Source organism: Erythrolamprus reginae, chromosome 2 (genome assembly GCF_031021105.1).
Source record: "Erythrolamprus reginae isolate rEryReg1 chromosome 2, rEryReg1.hap1, whole genome shotgun sequence".
Classification (NCBI taxonomy): Eukaryota; Metazoa; Chordata; class Lepidosauria; order Squamata; family Dipsadidae; genus Erythrolamprus; species Erythrolamprus reginae.
Window position 1 is genome coordinate 127,267,367 of NC_091951.1, and position 21,944 is coordinate 127,289,310.

General features: G+C 39.7%; 1 protein-coding gene across 1 annotated transcript in view; it reads left to right on the top strand.

The window, feature by feature from the left end:
• The first annotated feature begins 3,471 nt into the window (after nt 1-3,471).
• The window catches only part of HTR4 (5-hydroxytryptamine receptor 4), a 173,073-nt gene continuing 154,600 nt past the window's right edge, over nt 3,472-21,944 (top strand). The window contains exon 1 of the mRNA XM_070739450.1: nt 3,472-3,543. Within this exon, the coding sequence (XP_070595551.1) occupies nt 3,533-3,543 (11 nt within the window). The 5' untranslated portion in view covers nt 3,472-3,532. The remainder of the gene's footprint in view (nt 3,544-21,944) is intronic.

A 21,944-nucleotide genomic window follows, 5' to 3' on the forward strand; every position in this document is an offset into this window, starting at 1 on the left:
CAAGAATAGCTAAAAGACAGTAGCATAATTCTATATAGTTTCATATTATTGGCTTTCAATTATTAGTGGCCACATTCTTTAGAACATCTATAGGCCCCGTGTACTACCTTATACCTTTGCCAAGCCTACCACTGCGAATCAGCTTGTAATTCTGTTTTTAGTAGTTGTTGGATTGAATGGTATTGTCTAGTTTTTATGACAACCTATGGATGATTTAATAAATATGGAGGAATCTGGAACTATAGACTAAAATAGTGTATGCTGATTTGATATTAATAAAGTAATACAATATATAATTATCTACCCAACATCTATATGTACTGTTCAGTTTGTATGATCAAAATGTTAAACTATCAAAATATTTGACTTACGCTGTAGCTACTATAGGCAATGGGTAGGATCCTGAACTAAGACTAGGAGAGTCCAGGATTATGTCCCCATGAACCTGACTGGCTGGATCTGAGTCTCTATCCATTTTATCCTTATAAAGGCGGTAGAGTAACTGTCAGGCCCACCTTGGACTTCACATAATGACTTTGGGCTTTAAGAGAAAAATGAAAACAAAATTGAAGCATATCGGGGGGAAATAGGAAGAGGGATCATTCTGTACATCGCTTTGTGTTGTACCATATAAAGGTGTGAAGTTTATTAAATAAATAATTATCATGAAACAAATTATAAAGTGAGGGCCAAACAAAATATCCTATTTGTTTGTTTGTTTGGTGATATTTATATGTCACCCGACTTCAACAGGACTCTGGGCAGCTATATTAAATGTACAGTTTTGAAGCCATGAAATGATCATGGTTAGAGTCACATCATGCTTTGTAAAACCAGTTACTGGTTGAATGGGCAGATATAGCATATTTTTCACATTATAAGACAGACTTCGCTTTTGGGGAGAAAAACAAGAAAAAATTTGCCTCTGCCTCCCAGCAATTGGTTTCCTTGCAGCAAACAGAGCCGGGGTGGCGCAGCAGGTAGAGTGCTGTACTGCAGGCCACTGAAGCTGACTGTAGATCTATAGGTCAGCAGTTCAAATCTCATCACTGGCTCAAGGATAACTCAGCCTTCCGTCCTTCCGAGGTGGGTAAAATGAGGACCCTGATTGTGAGGGCAATAGGCTGGCTCTGTTAAAAAGTGTTATTGCTAACATGTTGTAAGCTGCCCTGAGTCTAAGCAGAAGGGAGGCATAAAAATCGAATGAATGAATGAATGAATGAATAAATAAATAAACAAACAGCAAACAGCCTGGTCAGCTTCAGCACAGTCTGATTCAGCATAAGCAGCTGATTAGTGGTGAGATTGGCTTCCCAGAATACTGCCAAGCAACTGTTTCAGGCTGTGGGGATCGCCAACACACATCCCCATCACTGCCCATCTCCTCTGCCTTGCCTCTGTGAACCCCATTTTCGGCCTCCATGGACAACCCCTGCCACCTGGAATGGGCCAAAAATGGGATGCTTGAGGCCAAAAATGGGGTGTATGGAGACGGCGATAGGCAGCGGTGGTGACAGCAGCAATGGGTGGCAGCAATTCCTGCAGCCTAGAAGAACTGATTGTGGTTTTCTGGAAGGCTGATCCAACTTCCAAACATCTGCTCATGCTAAATCAGGCTGGGCTGAAGCTGACCAGGCTATTTGCTGCTGCAAGAAGGCAAATTGCTGGGAGGCAGAGGTGGGTGGGGGCTTCGACAACATTCACTCTATAAGACGCACAGTCATTTCTATCCACTTTTGGGGAGGGGAAGTGTGTCTTATAGACCAAAAAATATGGTAGCTATTGAATAAATAAATATTTCAGAAATTGAAAAATAGAGGGAATTTAGAGCACAAGTTTGCCTATTATGCTTCTCCCAATATTTCTCAAATGACAACAGTTTTTTCATAGATATTTTTCATTGATATCCATTTATGAAAACAAGGTAGGTAACCATACTGTCACTAAGAAAACCACATGGATGTATCCATGTAGTCAAAGGAGATTTTGTTCTTACATAAACGATATACACATTTGTATGTAAATTGTCATGAAGACCAATAAATGAAAGGGTGAAAGGCTTTTCTTCTGCAGTTGTTTATGCTGTATCTATGGGTGTTCAAAGGATAACCTGAGGTTTTCTGAATTACAATCTCATGGTTATCGGGAATATTACATAGTGAGCACTTATATGTCAGAACAAATCATATCCAGATTCTTTGTAATACTGCTTAGTTTCTCTCCTTATATTGTTGTTTGCAAGTTCCATACCACCATGCTTATCTTTTACTTATTTATTATTTATACTTATTTATTATTTATTTAAATTGATTATAGCTGTCCAACTCCATTGTACACATGTTGAGTTCTATAAAAATACTATTACATAAAATATTTGATGGGCCATAGTTTTCTCTTTAGAATACTTATTCAGATACCTACAAGAAATCCAGTTTGTGTTCCATAACCCATGACTAGACTAGACTTGACTCAACTCGACTCGACTGAACCCGACTTGACTAGACTAGACTACTTGGAAGGGACCTTGGAGGTCTTCTAGTCCAACCCCCTGCTTAGGCAGGAAATCCTACACCACTTCAGACAAATGGTTATGCAACATCATCTTAAAAATTTCCAGTCTTAGAGCATTCACAACTTCTGGAGGCAAGTTGTTCCACTAATTAATTGTTCTAACTGTCAGGAAATTTCTCCTTAGTTCTAACTTGCTTCTATCCATGATTAGCTTTCACCCATTGCTTCTTGTTCTACCCTCAGGTGCTTTGGGGAATACTTTGATTCCTTCTTTTTTGTGGCAAACCCTGTCCCTGAGATTTTGGAACACTGCTATGATGTCTCCCCTAGTCCTTCTTTTCATTAAACTTAGACTGCTCCTAATCTTCACATGTTTTAGCCTCCAGTCTAGTTATATGTTTTAACCTCCAGCCTCCAGACTAAGAGGGAATTAAAATATGAGAAGAATAGTTCTATTAAATTTAAAATCTAAAGTCTACTATTAAGATTATGGTTGCTGAATATGTAATGTGCTGCCACAAAGAAGACGTCAGGCTATTCTCCAAAGCACAGGAAGGAACAAGAAACAATTGATGGAAACAAATCAAGTAAAGAACTAAGATGATATTTCTCAACAGTTAGAACAATTGATCAGTGGAACAACTTGCCTCTAGAAGATGTGGGTACTCCAACAGTGCAGGTTTTTAAGAAGAGATTGGACACAACCATTTGTCTGAAATAATTTCCTGCTTGAGCAGGAAGTTGGACTAGAAGTCTTCACAGGTACCTTGCAACTCTGTTATTCTGTTATCGCTTTTATTCATGATAAAAGGTATAGGCTTCAGAAATTTATTTCATTAAAATAACATTATTTTCCTTCCCATTTTCAAGCAGCATCTGCTTTAAAAAGAGATACTAGATAAATATATATGAAACGCCAACTATATAAATATATATGAAATGCCAATAATAACCCTCTCTCTTAGGACTATACTTCTTCTGTGGATGCTGAGGTCCCGGTTTTTCATGCCTGTTGCCTGTAATGGATGTGAGGTAAGAAATACTGTACATTCTAGTTTTGTTTGGTTTGTAAAGAAAATCCAGAATCAAGCTATGGTAGTAAAATGTGTTCAATGCACCCTTTATCTTTTCTTGTTGCCCTGTGATGATGCTCAGGGTAGAATAAGTCAGGAAATTGGAAGATATCTTTTAACACATGTTGCTTAATGCTATTCAGGGGGACACTTTAAGAAGACAAGGTTCATAGGGCACATGCCAAGCAAAGATGACTTTGCCTTATCTTTTGTGCTTGTAAAGTAAAGAAAAACATTGGACATTTTCATCATAGTTATTGTTGTTATGAAGTCATGTCTGACCCATCGTGACCCCATGGACAATGTTCCTTCAGATCTTTCTGTTCTCTACCATCCTCTACCATTTATTAAGCTCATGCCTACTGTTTCAGTGACTCCATCCAACCACCTCATTCTCTGTCGTCCCCTTCTTCTTCCCAGCATTAGTCTTGTCTCCAGTGAGTCCTTCTCATTAGGTGATCAAAGTATTTGAGTTTTGTCTCCAGGATCTGGCCTTCTAAAGAGCAGTCAGGGTTTATCTCTTCTAGGACTGACAGTTTGACCACCTTGCAGTCCAAGGACTCACAGGAGTCTTCTTCAGCATCATAGTTCAAAGGCCTCAATTCTTTGGTGCTCAGCCTTTCTTATGGTCCAACTTTCATATCCATACATTGCAACTGGGAAAACCAGATGTCTTTGCTTTTTAGTATGCTATCTAGATTTATCATAGCTTTCCTCCCCAGGTATGTAGAGTCCTCTCTTGGGATGTTGGAAAAGAGTGTATTCTCTTGACAAAATTCTATTAAAATTCTATTAAAATTCAATCAAATTACTGCGCCACGGTCAAACCTGCCTGTTATTCCGGTTATATTTTGGCTTCCTACTTTGGTATTCCAATCCCCCATGATAATAAGGAAATCATTTTTTAGTCTTAGTTCTATAAGGTGCTGGAGGGCTTCATAGAACCAGTCAATTTTATCTTCTTCAGCACCAGTGGTTGGGGCATAGATTTGGACTACTGTGATGTTGAATGGTTTGCCATGGATTTAAACTGAGATCATCCTGTCATTTTGGGAATTGTATCCCAGTATTGCTTTTCCTACTCTTTTATTGACTATGAAGGCTACTCCATTTCTTCTGAGGGATTCTTGTCCATTTTAGTTCGCTGATTCCTAAGATGTTTTTCTCCTGAAGTTGAAAATCCATCTGCAGAAAGGGTCAGTATTTCTTAACCTCAGATGTGTGGATTTTGACTCACCAAGCCCCACCCATGCTGGCTAGGGAATTCTTTCCCTATCCAGTATTGGTGGGGCTTGGTGAGGAAATCTATGAGTCAAAGTCTACATACGTAATGCTGCTGAAGTTGGAAACACTGGAATAGGAAATAGACTAAGCCATGAACATAAAGCTCTAGAGGTTATTGCTATTCTGAGAAGCACTGATATGTTCCTCACTTTTACGAGGTAATAGAAAAAAGAAGGAAATGAACTAGAAAGGAAAAATTGGCCTATCCTGAATAACTCTGACTTTCTTATTAAATTTGTAAAATTGTTAACTTTAGCAAGGTGGAAAGTTGGTGGGATCAAGCTGAAAATGGTGGCCAAGTCATATACAGCAGAAAAAAGTACTGAAGCGGTGAGTTCTTTATTAATACAACTTGTACAAAATTAACTTTTGCTGAAATATGCAGAATAGTATAGTATTTAGTTAACACTTCAGCAAAACAAATTACAAACAAACAAACAAACATTTATTTATTTATTTTTATCTGTAAGTACAGTGTGCTTTAAACCTGCTGTTCTGTTCGGGTCGTATGTGACCCGAAACCAAGTTTGAGTCCCTGTAAAACATTTTCCCTGCATATCTGAAACTTGAAATTCCATGAGTTTTCATCATTTCAGGGGTTCTCTCTATGAGAATTTTTTTTGGGGGGTGGGGGGTTTCTTTCTTGCTGAAAAAAAAACACTCCCTAATGTTATGTTCCCGGGTCTATTTGACCCGGACTGCAAATTGATCATTTTAGGTACTTATATTTGGTCTTTTTGAAAGCTTTTTTCACCTGGAAACAGGTTTGAACATTTCTGCACACAATGATATGAAAATTGAAATGAAAAAAGTAAATCTTATTGGTTTATTTCGTGGATATAATGCATGCCCCCCCCGTTTTTGTGAATTTTTTTCAATTTTTCCAGTTCAATTTTTTCAATTTTTCCAGTTCAATTTTCATATCATTATGTTCAGAAATGTTCAAGCTACCAATCCCACACCAACTTTAGTAAAATAGAATGGATTTTGCTAGCAAAACTATCCATAAAGTGAAGACTATTTCAAAAAAACGGAGGGGCATGCATTTCATCAACAAAATAAACCAATATGCATCAATTTTTCCAGTTCAATTTTCATATCATTATGTTCAGAAATGTTCAAGCTACCAATCCCACACCAACTTTAATAAAATAGAATGGATTTTGCAAGCAAAACTATCCATAAATTGAAAAAATTCACAAAAACGGGGGGGCATGCAATATATCCGCAAAATAAACCAATAAGATTTACTTTTTTCATTTCAATTTTCATATCATTGTGTGCAGAAATGTTCAGACTACTTTCCAAGTGAAAAAAGTTTTCAAATTGACCAAACATAAGCACTTCAAATGAAGAGTTTTTGGTCCGGGTCGTATGTGACCCGAACATAACATTAGGAAGTTTTTTCGAACAGAACAGCAGGGTTAAAACAAAATATATTGAAAATAAAAATGCAACAAACTGATCCCTTTTGCTTGTATGCAAAACATGTAGCATGTAATTTAAGAAGGATAATTTCTATACACTTTCAGTTGAGATGGCTGAAGGAATTGTGTAACTATAGTATTATGGTAATTGCCATTTTTTGTCTTTCAGTTAGTAATTGACGTAAAATGATAGAGTGGTAAAGATATTTCTATCATGTTTGTTTTGTCATGGGTTTTGAGAACTAGTCCTATCAGTCTGTAATATATACCAGGTTTTTTAAAAAATTTGACTTAAGATTTCACTACCTTACTAGTAGTTTTACAGGGATGGAGTGGGGTGAAAGACACTTGGTAGAACTTTTAGATTATTAAGTGCCCATTGCTATTTCTAATTTGGAACATTACAAAGGAATAATAAAACCTAGTTCACTCAAAAGCTACATTGTAAGAGCTCTCTGTGATAATAGGTATAGTTTTTCTGTTCAGAGATATGTCTATTTGGACCAGGAGTCGCTGCTCACAGTCACTCATGCCCTCATCACCTCGAGGATCGACTACTGTAATGCTCTCTACATGGGGCTACCTATGAAAAGCGTTCGGAAACTTCAGATCGTGCAGAATGCAGCTGTGAGAGCAATCATGGGCTTCCCCAAATATGCCCATGTTACACCAACACTCCACAGTCTGCATTGGTTGCTGATCAGTTTCCAGTCACAATTCAAAGTGTTGGTTATGACCTATAAAGCCATGGAGCTAGCCGTTCCAGGGGAAGGAGGGATCGCTGCTTAGTAGAGATCCCTTCTTCCGGCTCCATGAGCTTAACTCAAGGCACTGGTGATGAGTGTAATTCTGGCCCTGGGCTCAAGCTGCTGCTACTCAATGCCAGGTCGGTGGTAAATAAAGCTCTCCTCATCCGGGATTTGATCCTGGATGAGGAGGCCGACCTGGCTTGTGTGACCAAAACCTGGCTGGGCCCGGAGGGAGGAGTTCCTCTCTCTGAAATTTGCCCTGCTGGGTTTCGGGTATGGCACCAACCTCGACCCCAGGGAAGGGGGGGAGGAGTGGCTATTATAGCCAGGGAGAGTCTTGGCCTGCGTAGGCTCATTGCTCCAGAGGTTGCGGGTTGCGAGTCCCTCCTGGTGAAGTTGGACTTAGGGGTTCAGGTGGGCTTGTTGCTCACGTACCTGCCTCCCAGCTGCGTGTCAACAGCCCTGCCTGTGCTACTCGAGGAGGTGGCCGGGTTGGCGGTGCAGTTCCCCGGACTTATCGTCCCGGAGGACTTCAATCTGCCATCGCTTGGCGGTTCCTCTGGACTGGCACAGGAGTTCATGGCCACCATGACAGCCATGGAGCTGACTCAAGTAGTTCAGGGTCCGACTCACGAGGGTGGACACGCACCCGATATGATATTCCTCTCTGAGCAATTGAGTAATGATCTGAGATTAAGGGGCTTAGAAGTGTTGCCTTTGTCGTGGTCAGATCATTTCCTACTGCGGCTCAACTTCCTGGCTCCAATCCTTCCCGGCAGGGAGGCGGAACCAATTAGGAGGTTCTGCCCCAGACACCTGATGGATCCAGAAGGTTTCCAGATGGCGCTTGGGGTTATTCCAGATACACTCGTCCACAGTTCGGCAGAGTCTCTTGCTAAAGCCTGGAACAAGGCAGCAGTGGAGGCTCTTGACCGGATTGCGCCGTTGCGACCTCTCCGCGGCACTAGACCCCGTAGAGCTCCATGGTTCAACAAGGAGCTCCGGGTGTTGAAGCGCCAGAAGAGACATCTGGAGAAGCGATGGAGGAAGAGTAAGTCCGAATCCGATCGAACACTTGTAAGAGCTCATATTAAGACTTACAAAGTGGCGCTCAAGGCGGCAAGATGCGCGTATCATGCCGCCTTGATTGCATCAGCGGAATCCCACCCGGCTGCTCTGTTTAGGGTAACCCACTCCCTTCTTAATCAGAGGGGAGTTGGGGAGCCCTTACAGAGTAGTGCCGAGGATTTTTCGCTGATAAAATCGCTCGGATCCAAGCGGACCTCGACTCCAATTGTAAAACAGAGTCGACTGACAATGAGTCAGTCGAGGTGACTGGGGCTAAACGTCTTTGTCCATCTGTCTAGGAGGAGTTTGACTTGGTGACACCTGATGAAGTGGACAAGGCCATTGGAGCTGTAAGTTCCGCCACCTGTTTACTGGATCCGTGTCCCTCTTGGCTGGTTTCGGCCAGTCGAGGGGTGACATGGAGCTGGGTCCAGGAGATTGTCAACGCCTCCTTGGGGAGTGGGTCCTTTCCGGCCCTTTACAAGGAGGCACTCGTGCGCCCCCTCCTCAAGAAGCCTTCCCTGGACCCAACCGTGCTTAATAACTACCGTCCAGTCTCCAACCTTCCCTTCATGGGGAAGGTTGTTGAGAAGGTGGTGGCACTTCAACTCCAGCGGTCCTTGGAAGAAGCCGATTATCTAGGTCCTCAACAGTCTGGATTCTGGTCCGGCTACAGCATGGAAACTGCTTTGGTCACGTTGATGGATGATCTCTGGCGGGCCCGGGACAGGGGCCTGTCCTCTGTCCTGGTGCTCCTTGACCTCTCAGCAGCTTTCGATACCATCGACCATGCGCCGGCTGGAGGGGTTTGGAGTGGGAGGCACTGTTCTTCAGTGGTTCTCATCCTACCTCTCCGGTCGGTCGCAGTCGGTGTTAGTGGGGGGTCAGAGGTCGACCCCGAGGTTTCTCCCTTGTGGGGTGCCTCAGGGGTCGGTCCTCTCCCCCCTGCTATTTAATATCTACATGAAACCGCTGGGTGAGATCATCCAAGGGCATGGGCTGAGGTATCATCAATACGCCGATGATACCCAGTTGTACATCTCCACCCCATGTCCAGTCAACGAAGCAGTGGAAGTGATGTGCCGGTGGCTGGCGGCTGTTGGGGCCTGGATGGGTGTCAACAAACTCAAACTCAACCCAGAGAAGACGGAGTGGCTGTGGGTTTTGCCTCCCAAGGACAATTCTATCTGTCCGTCCATTACCCTGGGGGGGGGGAATTATTGACCCCGTCAGAGAGAGTTCGCAACTTGGGCGTCCTCCTCGATCCACAGCTCACATTAGAGAAACACCTTTCAGCTGTGGCGAGGGGGGCGTTCGCCCAGGTTCGCCTGGTGCGACAGTTGCGGCCTTATTTGGACCGGGAGTCATTGCTCACAGTCACTCATGCCCTCATCACCTCGAGGCTCAACTACTGTAACGCTCTCTACAAGGGGCTACCTTTGAAAAGTGTTCGGAAACTTCAGATCGTGCAGAATGCAGCTGCGAGAGCAATTATGGGCTTCTCTAAGTATGCCCATATCACTCCAACACTCCGCAGTCTGCATTGGTTGCCAATCAGTTTCCGGTCACAATTCACAGTGTTGGTTATGACCTATAAAGCCCTTCATGGCACCGGACCAGAATATCTTCGGGACCGCCTCCTGCCGCACGAATCCCAGCGACCAGTTAGGTCCCACAGAGTGGGCCTTCTTCGGGTCCCGTCGACTAAACAATGCCATCCGGCGGGACCCAGGGGAAGAGCCTTCTCTGTGGGGGCCCCGACCCTCTGGAACCAGCTCCACCCTGAGATTAGGATTGCCCCCACCCTCCCTGCCTTTCATAAACTCCTTAAGACCCACCTCTGCCGTCAGGCATGGGGGAACTTAAGCATTTACTCCTTGCCCATGTTGTTTTGCCATTTGATTGATTGACTGTGTGCCTGTTTTTATATATTTTGGGAATGTTTTATGAATTTATTAATTTTAAATTGTAATTAGATTGGTGGGTATTGGATTTGTTATTATGTACTGTTTTTATTATTGTTGTGAGCCGCCCCGAGTTTGCGGAGAGGGGCGGCATATAAATCCAATAAATCTAATCTAATCTATAAAGGCCTTCATGACACCGGACCAGATTATCTCTGGGACCGCCTTCTGCTGCATGAATCCCAGTGATCAGTTAGGTCCCACAGAGTGGGCCTTCTCCAGGTCCCGTCAACTAAACAATGTCGTTTGGCGGGACCCAGGGGAATAGTCTTCTCTGTGGCGACCCCTGCCCTCTGGAACCAACTCCCCCCAGAGATTAGAATTGCCCCCTCCTCGCTTTTCGTAAGCTTCTTAAAACCCACCTTTGCCGTCAGGCATGGGGGAACTGAGATATTCTTTCCCCCTAGGCCTTTACAATTTATGCATGGTATGTCTGTCTGTATGTATGTTTGGTTTTATAATAAGGGTTTTTTTTAGTTGTTTTAATATTGGATTGTTACATGCTGTTTTTTATCACTGTTGTTAGCCGCCCCGAGTCTACGGAGAGGGGCGGCATACAAATCCAATAAATAATAATAATAATAATAATAATAATAATAATAATAATAATAATATATTTAATTTAAAACAAATATATGTCTTAAAAAACAGCAAAGCAAACAGCTCCTAAAACTAACCAACAAAAAAGATAACTATCATATATATTTATAGGTAAGAAATTTTATGTGTGCATGCATGTATTCATTTACCCTGATACTACTTTAATATGGATATTTGGATATCAGTCTTTTTTATTTTTACAATTTTTATTTTTACTGAGGCATAAATGAAACACTGCAATCACTGTCAACAGAAAAAAACAACACAGGTTGTTTAGAGCCGTGGATTCTTAACAGCAGATGGCAGCAAAAAGTCTCCACCGGCTTTTGGTTTTTACACCTTCAAACCAAGACAACTTGCAATATGAGACCCAATTATGCTAGATCCAGCTAGTATAATTCATTGCTTCCCATCCTATTATTTATTTCATGTGAGAAAGATGACTATTTTTTATTGCAATCAACAGTAAGTTTAGCTTAGGGGCTCATCTCAAGGCTTCAGACATCCTATAAATACACTTTTACTCCTATAGACTCATAACAAGCTCTTCTACATGCAATTAATTGGCTTAGTCTCAGTAATGAGTAAGTACAGCTGATAGTGTTAATGGGGCAAATCTAGAAATGAATTGCATATTCTAAAATGCAATAAAATGAAATTGCCCCAACACTAGCTACATCTGATAAAGATAAGATTTAGCACTACATATAAGTGACAGTTCAACCTTCATCAAAGAAGGAGGTTGTCCATGAGTATATTACATACGTATATCTATTTATAAATTGAGACATGTTAGAATCCAATTATAGCTATTGAGATTGTAGAAATATAACACATCCAGCTACAAATAAGAGAGAATGTTTTGATGTTCTTTTAAACAAAAATTACCGTAGATTCTGAGTGAGAAATACCAGACTGGACCAATATACTTCTTATTATTTTGCATGATTTTTAAAAATATAGATGACCCTAAAAACAAGTTGCAGCCAGAAGATGAACAGTCTGCTCTGCTTCCCACATTCTATTCCATGAGAAAATTGTCTACATATGTAATCCGTGATTATCAACTTCAAAGTTCAGTGACATAATGATGTTGGACTAAGAGCAAAGACATCAAGTTCTAGTCTACCTCAGCCACAAAAGCTCAGTGATTCACTGTGATCTAGTCTCAATATCTCATCTTACTTACCTCATAGGAGTGGGAACTTGTATGTTGTCTTGTGTTCCTGGATAAACTCAATGAATTCCTATTGACTTCTGTTGTGTTAAGAATCAGTAAGATGCTACATAAATCTTTGGTTCTATTAACAATCACCAAGAACAAAAACCTGTTAAATATTATTAGAAGGCTGTAATATGAATCCTAAAATGGAATATTAATATTTTTTAAATTTAGTTCCAGGAATTTGCCATAAAATGAAACCTTTATAGTCACCTGTGGTGCTGTTTAAATATTTGGTAAATTAATTTCTTTGTTAAACTTTTGCTCACAAAAATGTGGATCCACAGTTCTTTACAATATAGCATTGTCCTTTTTTTTGCTACTTTACAATTATTATGACATTAACAAGAACAAAAGAAAAATGAATCCACTTGATTTATGAACAGTTAAGAGATAGTTTAATATGCTTTTGTATTGATCACATCTGTGTGTACTTACAGAATTTTAATAATCAACAGTATGCATGTAGATTAGAAATCTGGTTTAGAGAAACGTACTTAAACCCCAGCTTTCATGTAGTGCAGGAAGAGAAATGAGCAACATCTTTGATGGCAGGATCTAGTAGTACTTACATAGAATTATTCCCCACCCACCCATCAGGAAGGGATTCTAGCAATGTAAGACAATGAGATGCAAATATTATCTGATGTCATCATCTTTGTTGCTGGGAACAATAGAAAATAGTATTTATGGCTCTTTTTAATTGTAGTTGGGAAAGCACTGAATTTGACTCGGGGACACATGATGCAGAATGGAATATGGTTGGCTGTCTATGCTTAGATGTCTGCTGTTTGCCATTTTAAAATCCATGTAGTAAAACAGGAGAGAATACATTGCCATATATTACAATAATATTTTATATAGAATTATAGAATTCTTTATTGGCCAAGTATGATTGGACACACAAGGTATTTGTCTTTAACAATAACTATAACAACAGAGATGGAAGGGACCTTGGAGGTCTTCTAGTCCTACTCCCTGCTTAGGCAGGAAACCTTACATTACTTCAGACAGATGGTTATCCAATATCTTCTTAAAAACTTCCATTGTTGGAGCAATCACAAGTTCTGGAGGCAAGCTGTTCCACTGATTAATTGTTCTAACTGTTAGGAAATTTATCCTTAGTTCTAAGTAGCTTCTTTCCTTGTTCACTTCCACCCATTGCTTCTTGTTCTACCTTCAGGTGCTTTGGAGAACAGGTTGACTCCTTCTTCTTTGTGGCAACCCCTGAGATATTGGAACACTGCTAAAATGTCTCCCCTGGTCCTTCTGTTCATTAAACTAGCCATGCCCAGTTCTTGCAACCGTTCTTCATATGTTTTAGCCTCTAGTCCCCTAATCATCTTTGTCACTCTTCTCTAAACCTTTTCTAGAGTCTCAACATCCTTTTTGCATCGTAGCAATCAAACCAAGGTCTTATAAAGTGGTATTAACATTTTATAAGACCTTGCTGCATATGCTCTTAGTGCACATAAAAAGACAAGATACATTTGTCAAGAGTCATGAGGTAAAACACTTAAGAGATAGTCATTTTATAAAATTGGTATAATGTTCAAAATATTTTATCTAGATTATTTCAAAAATGTCTAAGCTAAATAGAGACAGGGACAATAAGTCAAGGAGGCATAAAAAGATTAGAAAAATATTCTGAGCAGAATTTTTTCTGCCAATGGGAGTTGACAGGGAGGAAAATCTTTTAGACTAACGTTTTGGGAAAGAAGGCACACTGGGTGGTAGAATCAAATGTTAGAGTGATCAGCACATAGTATTGTATACGTCTTTCCAAAAAAATCCCAACTACTGAGATCCTATAAATCATGGTTTGAAAAATACAGTGGTACTTACAAAAATGGAAAGAACTGGTCAAAATCTGTTATAACGTGGATAAAATAGAGAAGAGTAAATGAGGGTTTAGAAACTTGTGGGCTTTTTCCAAATAACTTCACATTCAAAAGGGTGAAGTTAATGCTTTTTTGATGGCTTAACAAATCAACTTTAGTAGAAATTACTGCACATGCCTAAGTCAATACAGAAATCAGACAAAGCTTTGGAAACAAAGGGCTATTTCTATGATTGGATTACCGTATATTTTTTCAGACATTTTATTTGCTTTTGAAATGTGAAGGTGTCAAGTTTCCTTAGAAAGCTACCTTTTGAAAAATCAATTATGGTCAAGGACAAGATGTTAGGTTGGTGCATTAGGTGATGTATGAAAAATCATGTAAAGAACATTTGGCTTACATAGGTCATAATGTTTACATTCTACCGTGGTTCTCAAAGAAATAGTGCTATCTTGGTACGCTGCTCCCCCCCATATTTAGCAATGACTGTTAGGGCAAAAAACATAAGATGCCTGATAGTCGGTATTATTGCTTTACCAATTTAAACAATATACTCAAACAACCCCACAATGTTTGAAAATGTTCATCACATTATTTTTCATGTAACACTCTGTGGAATTGCAGCAATCAATCTACTTAGGACTTGCTACATAATTGAGCTCATCTCTTGATGATATGATTGCATGGATATATACATCTTGTTTTCTTGTCAGTGAAATAGAAATGGTTTGACATTATTATTATTATTATTATTATTTATTATTTATTATTAGATTTGTATTCCGCCCCTCTCCGTAGACTCTTCCCAAGCCAAATCTACATCTTTGGGATTTTTTGAGTGAATCCAAGTATTAGCCAGATCCAATATGAGCAGTTTCTATAAATATGCTACATAAAATATATTAAAATAAAAGGTTTTTTCAAGAGTTGTCAAGGTTAACTAAGTTCTCCAGCTTTATTTGAAGGCTTATAATTATAATTTTCTAATTCTGCCTTTATATTCCTGCTGCCATATTTGGTCCCTTCTTAGCCAATGTTACACATTACATTTCACATTTGATGCAACATTATTGGCAAAGACTCAATTCATACAAAAGAAAACTAACCTGCTTTTAGAACTTTGTTCAGATTCCTCCTAGCTGTACAATCTCATCTGTTTGCTTAAGCTATTATTCTCTCCCCCTAAATTCAAACACTTGTCCATAATGAAAATTAGTCTAGGCCACTTGTTGCCTGGCAACATTCACATAAAAGTAGTATACATTACAAATATGTGTCCCTTTTATATATATCAATATAATTTTCAGCAAAATCATAGGTAATATAAAAAGTAGAGAGTGTGTTTGATGGGGAAGAGAGAGATTTCTGCTGAACAAAAGATGTTCTGTTGCTTGAAGTGTATCTTCAAAGGAGAAAAAATGAAGGCTAATATTGTTTATACATTTTCTTTTGATGAAAAGCAATCATGTTTGATTATACCTAAATTTTTGAGGTCCTCTAAGGAATGAAGTTGCACCTTTATTTTTATTTTGGAGCAACAAACAGATTCAGTCTTTGGCTATTAATGCCTCTCCTTTATCTGGTTAGCAAGAGGTCTATTATATACTAGTTTAATTACTGACAGATTAACTCTTTTATTCCTTTCTGCTCTTTCATTTCCATAATAGCTGCTTCATTTCTTATAGTAATGAATTTAGCAGGTTTATCTGGTACACCAGCTGTGCCCTTGTCTAAATTGAGGTAGCTTGATAGTGATTGATATGTTAGTAACCTCCAGTTTGAGATACAGTATTGTGTACAGTACAGTGTTCTTTAAATCAGTTTATAAAATTTGTCTGATAGAAAATTCAATTATAAAAGTTCTAGTTGGGCTTAAGAGAGAACCAATTCTGAAGGAGCTACATTGGTTGACTCTGTTTAAAGCCTTACATTTGAACATGCCTATTACCTAAATATGCTAACATACATTTCTTCCTGTTTATTCTTTTAGATAAATTATTTTGCCATGAAAAGAGAAGTATATATATTTAAAATTCTTGTATCAAAAATTATTTTTCTTTTGTAGGGAATAAATCAGGATAAATTGTCAATTATACATAAGCAACATACTGAAGCCTCAGAATAAAGGAAATAAAATATTATTAACACATTCTATATTTTGAATTTTTTTTAATGAATGGCAAAGGCCTTTATCCCACATCTTCTAAGTTGGTCCATGTTGTTATAGATACTAAATAGTCATTCCAGAGTGACACTAGTTTCTAGCCTGATGTTTAACCACTAGACAAAACTGTCTCCAAATATAGAAAATTAGGACTGTTTGGAATACAGCTGCTTTAGATTTTTTATTTGCGTTTTGTTCTAGTGAGCTGTTCAATATGTTAGGTTAAACGTTTTCCCATTTCTGGGGTGGCGCGTGGTAGAAGTTGAGTAGTAGATGATTGCAGATGTGGAGACACTTTGCCGCATGTCTGCCAAAAAATGTCAAGTAGTGGGTGATTGCAGGCATAGAGACACTTTGCTGCAAGTCTGCTTCCAGACCTCTAATTGCTTTCTAAGGCAAGGATTTGTCTGGAAAACATTATGACCTCCCCAGTCATCTCTCAGGTAATGTGTTTGGCAGTCAAGGCTTAGTGTCCTGGAAGGCCCTTTCAATTAAACTGCCAGGTCTCTTTATATAAACTATAACTCTGTTGTACGATGACAGAATTATATGTGTTATTGTACTGCATATTGCATAGGTTTTTAAAAGAGTTCAATAAATTGATGGAAGTCGGGTCTAACAGTGGCTGATAGGCTTGATGACTTATTAGCATTTTAGAACCAGAAGCTGGATATTTCTGAAAATTAGCCAAACAAGAACATCTAAGAGCAAAAACAGTTCTCAGCTGTGATTGTTAAAAATCTAGAAGGCTTATTTAAATGGAGCATTTGATGTAAGGTGCCTCACTAATAGGAATATTACTGAGGCATATTAAACATGAGTTGCTAGAATGCAATAGGCTGTGAGAATAACTTTAGGAAACAGAAGGAAGAACTGTAGTATAGAAAACAATCTTACAAAAGATATCTTAGTCTGTACAAGGCCTGGGCAAAAACATTGCCAAAAAGACACAAAGAGTTGTTAATCTAATTTTATGTAGTTTCTTCTCTGGCAATATTACACTGCTAACCAGAGCATACAAAACATTTGCTAAACCAATTCTCAGATGCAGCTCATCTGTCTGGAACCCACACTGCATATTGGACATTAATACAATTGAAAGAATCCAGAAATATTTCACAAGAAGAGTCCTCCATTCTTCCGCTCGCAACAGAATATATTTTCCCACTAGACTTGAAATTTTGGGCTTAGATAGCTTAGAACTACATCGTCTTTGATCTGACCTAAATGTAATTCATAAAATCATCTACCACAATGTCCTACCTGTCAACAAATACTTCAGCTTCAACTGCAACAATACACGAGCACACAATAGATTCAAAGTCAATGTAAACCTCTCGAAACTCAACTGCAGAAAATACAACTTCAGCAACAGAGTGATCAATGCCTGGAATGCATTACCTGACTCTGTGGTTTCTTCCCCTAAAAACTTTAATGTTAGACTGTCTACAGTCAACCTCACCCCATTCCTAAGAGGGGCGTGCATAAGTGCACCATTGTGCTTATCATCCCTGTATTACTGTCCTGTTGTCCAATCTTTCCTGTACCTACTTTGCTTTTATGTTCATACCAATGCTTGCTATCTTCTACATGTTTTGACAAACAAACAAACAAAATGGAGGTAAAGACAATATTTCAGAAAGGGCACTCTGGAAAGTAAAGTCAGGAAAGAGGGAAAATGCTTCCAGAGTTGCAAGATTCTGTTATTGTGATCTTACAATAAACGTAGCGTTAGTACCTCATGGTTTTGATTTGCTCTGTAGGCTACCCTGAAGTACTGACATAAAATGGTCACTGGGCTTTTAAAGTTTTTACCCAATTATCTAGACTAGCCTGATTGATCTGCAATATTTCAAAGGCTGGGTTGTAATTGGGATACTCCCCAAAGAGGAAATCACAGTCAGTTGTCTCAATTATTCCCTGAGCAAGAACTTGATCACATATATACATCCACATGTGACTCTCATCCACTATCTTATGTTTAGGGAGAGAATTTGTACACAGTGCATGAAGCATTAAATGTCATTGTTTTTATAAATCATGTTCTTGTCACTTTGATGCTTGCTGTGCTAGTATTCCCACTGGAAAACACAGTGTTTGCCTGTTTTACCATAATTGCATTGTGACTGGGGACCACATAGGCTTACAGGATAACAAAACTTGGCTATTGCATTGACTAATGCACTGAAATTTTCAAAGGCTATATGCAACCCATAGGTATCACCTACGGGTTTGAAGAATTACAGACCAAGAGCACCTCAGGACAAAATTTTGCAAAGGGAATTGATCCCTTTCTTTTTTTAAAATTAACGATTTAGTAGCTTTCTTTAAATAATTGGAGCACAGGAATTTAAAGATGTCGAAATTCTGAAACAGTAGCAACTGTTTAAGTATAACAGCCCCTGTTTCTTAACACCAGGAGCAACCCCTCAGTGGTATGTCCAATTTTCCATCAATATGGATTTTTCTTGCTGGCCTCTTTGTCCTTCTTAAAATGACCCCAGATATGTGATTTACAATGAAATGCGTAGTGTAGTATAGTGTAGTGTAGTGTAGAGTACAGTAGTGTAGAGTATAGTAGTGTAGTGCAGTGCAGTGCAGTGCAGTGCAGTGCAGTATAGTACAGTACAGTACAGTATAGTATAATTTTTATTGGCCAAATGTGTTTTGGTGCATATGATCTCAGGGTACATAAAAGAAAAGATACATTCATGAAGAATCATAAGATACAATGCTTAATGATAGTCTGGGTACAAATAAGCAATCAAATCATATTAGGAACCAGTAAATATAAATCGTAAGGATACAAGCAACAAAGTTACAGTCAGTCATTAGTGGGAGAAGATGGGTGATGGGAACGATGAGAACATTAATAGTAGTGCAGATTTAGTGTTGAGGGAATTATTTGTTTATTTTCCATCTGGCATAGAAATACTTCCACTTAATCTATTCATCTACTGTATATATTTTAGTATAACAAACCTGGATGTCAGGTTTGTTACACTAAGTGAATTCTGCTACTGGTTCTTGTTTTCTCTAAAGAAAAGAGAAGTGTTTTTTTTCTCTTAAGTCATCCATGTCCAATTTTAGGATGGTATCTGACTACAAAAGAAGTCTTTATGATTTGCAAAGAAACATAATTTTATGTGTGGCAGCTATATAAAGTTCATGCAAATCCTATGCATAAGCAATTGCTAGAGTAAATAGCAGTCAGATTGTCTGTATGTCAACTTGCCTTGTAAGAAATCTGTTCTGTGTTGTTTTCTCATTCTCAGCTTTGATGTGTGACAAACAAAGAAACTGGCATCCAGTTTAATATTTTCTAGGTGAAGTTTCACATTTCAGTTATGGGAACAAAAGTAGTTCCCACTTCTAACTATTGCTAATGGAAGATTTGGCAAGAGTGTGGTATATGCTGATTTCATATCTTTATGATAAACTCCCACATTCAGTTTATAATATTTATATTAGAAAAGAGTGTCATCACATAATTCTATCTTTCCCTCCATGATGATTTTATGGGTGTTTAAAATGTAATCCACAAGTTTAAGATAGCGTGACTCTGCCTGACATCTGGATTAATCATAAGAATTGCGCAACATTTGTTCTGAACAATTATATAAAAATGTCAATATAGAACTTTTCTACTTAAGAAATATTAAGAACAGGAAGAAATGTTGTCATTCAGGTAGACTTTCCTTCTTTTTTTTGCAAAAGATATTCAGATGCTGTAACCTGTCTGTTGTAAGTGCTCCTCATCCACCTCTGGTAATGTTAGATTCTGAGGAGGATGAGCTAGGCCTCCATTCGGCCAACGGGGTTGCCAGCTGATGCAGAGAGTGAGAATGATGGAGAAATAGACCTGAATGAACTCGAGGAACCACCAGAGGGGCAGATATGTCAATGGGGGATTGGTCTGCGTCAAAGGACGAAGGGAACATTAGGGTGGATGAGCCACTCTTAGATGCTAGATTCACGAGGTTACAAAGCAGACAATAATGCTTGTATGGGAAATGGAAGTAATTTATAGTTTTAACTCTAGGGGGTTTGCTGACCACTCCCAGCAGGTATAAAAGGGAAAGATCTTGGGAAATTCCGGGTTGATTTCATAGACGCTGTGTTAGATTTAGGGTTCTAGAAAATGTTCTCCTAAATACCTGATTTCTGTTGTGGAAAAGTCATTTTCTAGCAGCTGCCTGCCTGTCAGAATGTGTTGAGCTTAATTTTATACCCTATGATTCTTAGCCTGTCTTATCTTGCTGGAATGCCATTAGCCCTGAAGCTAGTGCCTTTCCTGGAAGCTTATCAAAGAAATCTATTCCATGAACTTTTAAAGATTGAATTCTGCTTGGAAATGTTACCTTTTCAAATAAAGAGTGTAATTCATAGCTTAATTTATGTTCTATACCGGGCTTTTCAGATTGAAACAAATGGCTAACATTTGTTTCAGTCTGAAAAGCCCGATATAGAACACCGTACATGCGCATTAAAATCAGAATCATAAAGGTTTTTTTCCCCTTTGTGAAAGTCCATGAAAGTGAAAGTTAGGCTTTGAAGAATCAGGATAGAAAAACATTGCTACTTTTGGGCATTGCTTGAGTAGGATTTTATGGAATACCATAGACAGAAATAAAATTGGGAAAATAGATTATAGACAAAATAAGGTCAGAGTTCTTATTCAGAGTACAAATCAGCAGACTCAAATTACCTAATTTTGGACACATTGTGCAAAGACTTAGCTTTTTTGAGAAGCCTCTAGTGGTAGGAAATGTAGAAGGAAAGAGAAGAGGACAAACTTCAGTCAGCTGGATGGACCAATTCTTAAAGTAATGGGTTCATTACTGGAAGACCTGAACGACCAGGCTGAAAAAAAAAAATCTGTCATACATATTTGCTAAGATGACAGTAAATCAGTCAATCAATCATTCAGTCAATGTTAATGTACAGTAATACCTCATGATACGAACTTAATTGGTGCAAGGAGGAGGTTCGTATGACGAAAGGTTCGTAAGCCGAAACATTGTTTCCCATAGGAAACAATGTAAAGTCAATTAATCTGTGCAACCAAAAAACCCCCGCAAAAAAACGGCTTTCGGTGACTGCTGGGAAGCGGTGCGGCTGTTTTAAAAGGTGACAGCCGTTCGGGGGGGTGCTGGGAAGCCCCCCAGGCCGGCTGCGAACTTTTAAAACAGCCGCGCCGCTTCCCAGCTGTCTCCTGAAGCCGAACGCCAAAGCCGAACTTCCGTGTTCGGCTTCGGGAGACAGCTGGGAAGCCGCGCGGCTATTTTAAAAGGTGACAGCTGGGCTGGGGGGCTTCCCAGCAACCTCCCGAACTGAACCCGGGATTCAGAAAAATTTTGCCTCTTCTTACGAACTTTGTTCGAGTTACGAACCGGCGTTCGGGAGGCTTCTGGGAAGCCCCGCCGCCCGGCTGCCACCTTTTAAAACAGCCGCGCGGCTTCCCAGCAGTCTCTGAACGCCGGTTCGTAACTCGAAAAAAGTTTGTAAGAAGAGGCAAAATTTTTCTGAACCCCGGGTTCGTATCACGAGTTGTTCGTAAGACGAGGGGTTCGTATCTTGAGGTACCACTGTACTGTATAAGGAAAGATCTTGGGAGATAGCAGGAAGAGCCACAGCCTAGGCTGTGTGTCGGCAATATGCGGCTGCTGAGCCACTTGTGGCTCTTCCATCCCTCTGCTGTGGCTCCCTGTTGGTGGGCTGGCTGTCCCTCTCACTGTCCCCTCCCAGTCACTCCTCACATGGCCTGAGAAGATAAGAGCGATGACGGAGAAGGACACTTGCTCCATATTCCAGAGGTGGAGGGAAGTGCCTCTGTACTTGCTTCTCATCTCGCAGGTGCTTCTTCTGGCATTTCTTGGGGCTGCACGCACACCTTGATTGCTCATGGAGATGCACGACTTTATCTCTGCTCCGAGACAGCCCCCCTCCCCACGTGCAGCATAGACCCGACCAGCTAGTTGACAGGAGGCGTGCGCGCATGCACAGCAGAGCTGATCTGGGGTGACAGAGAGCACACTGTA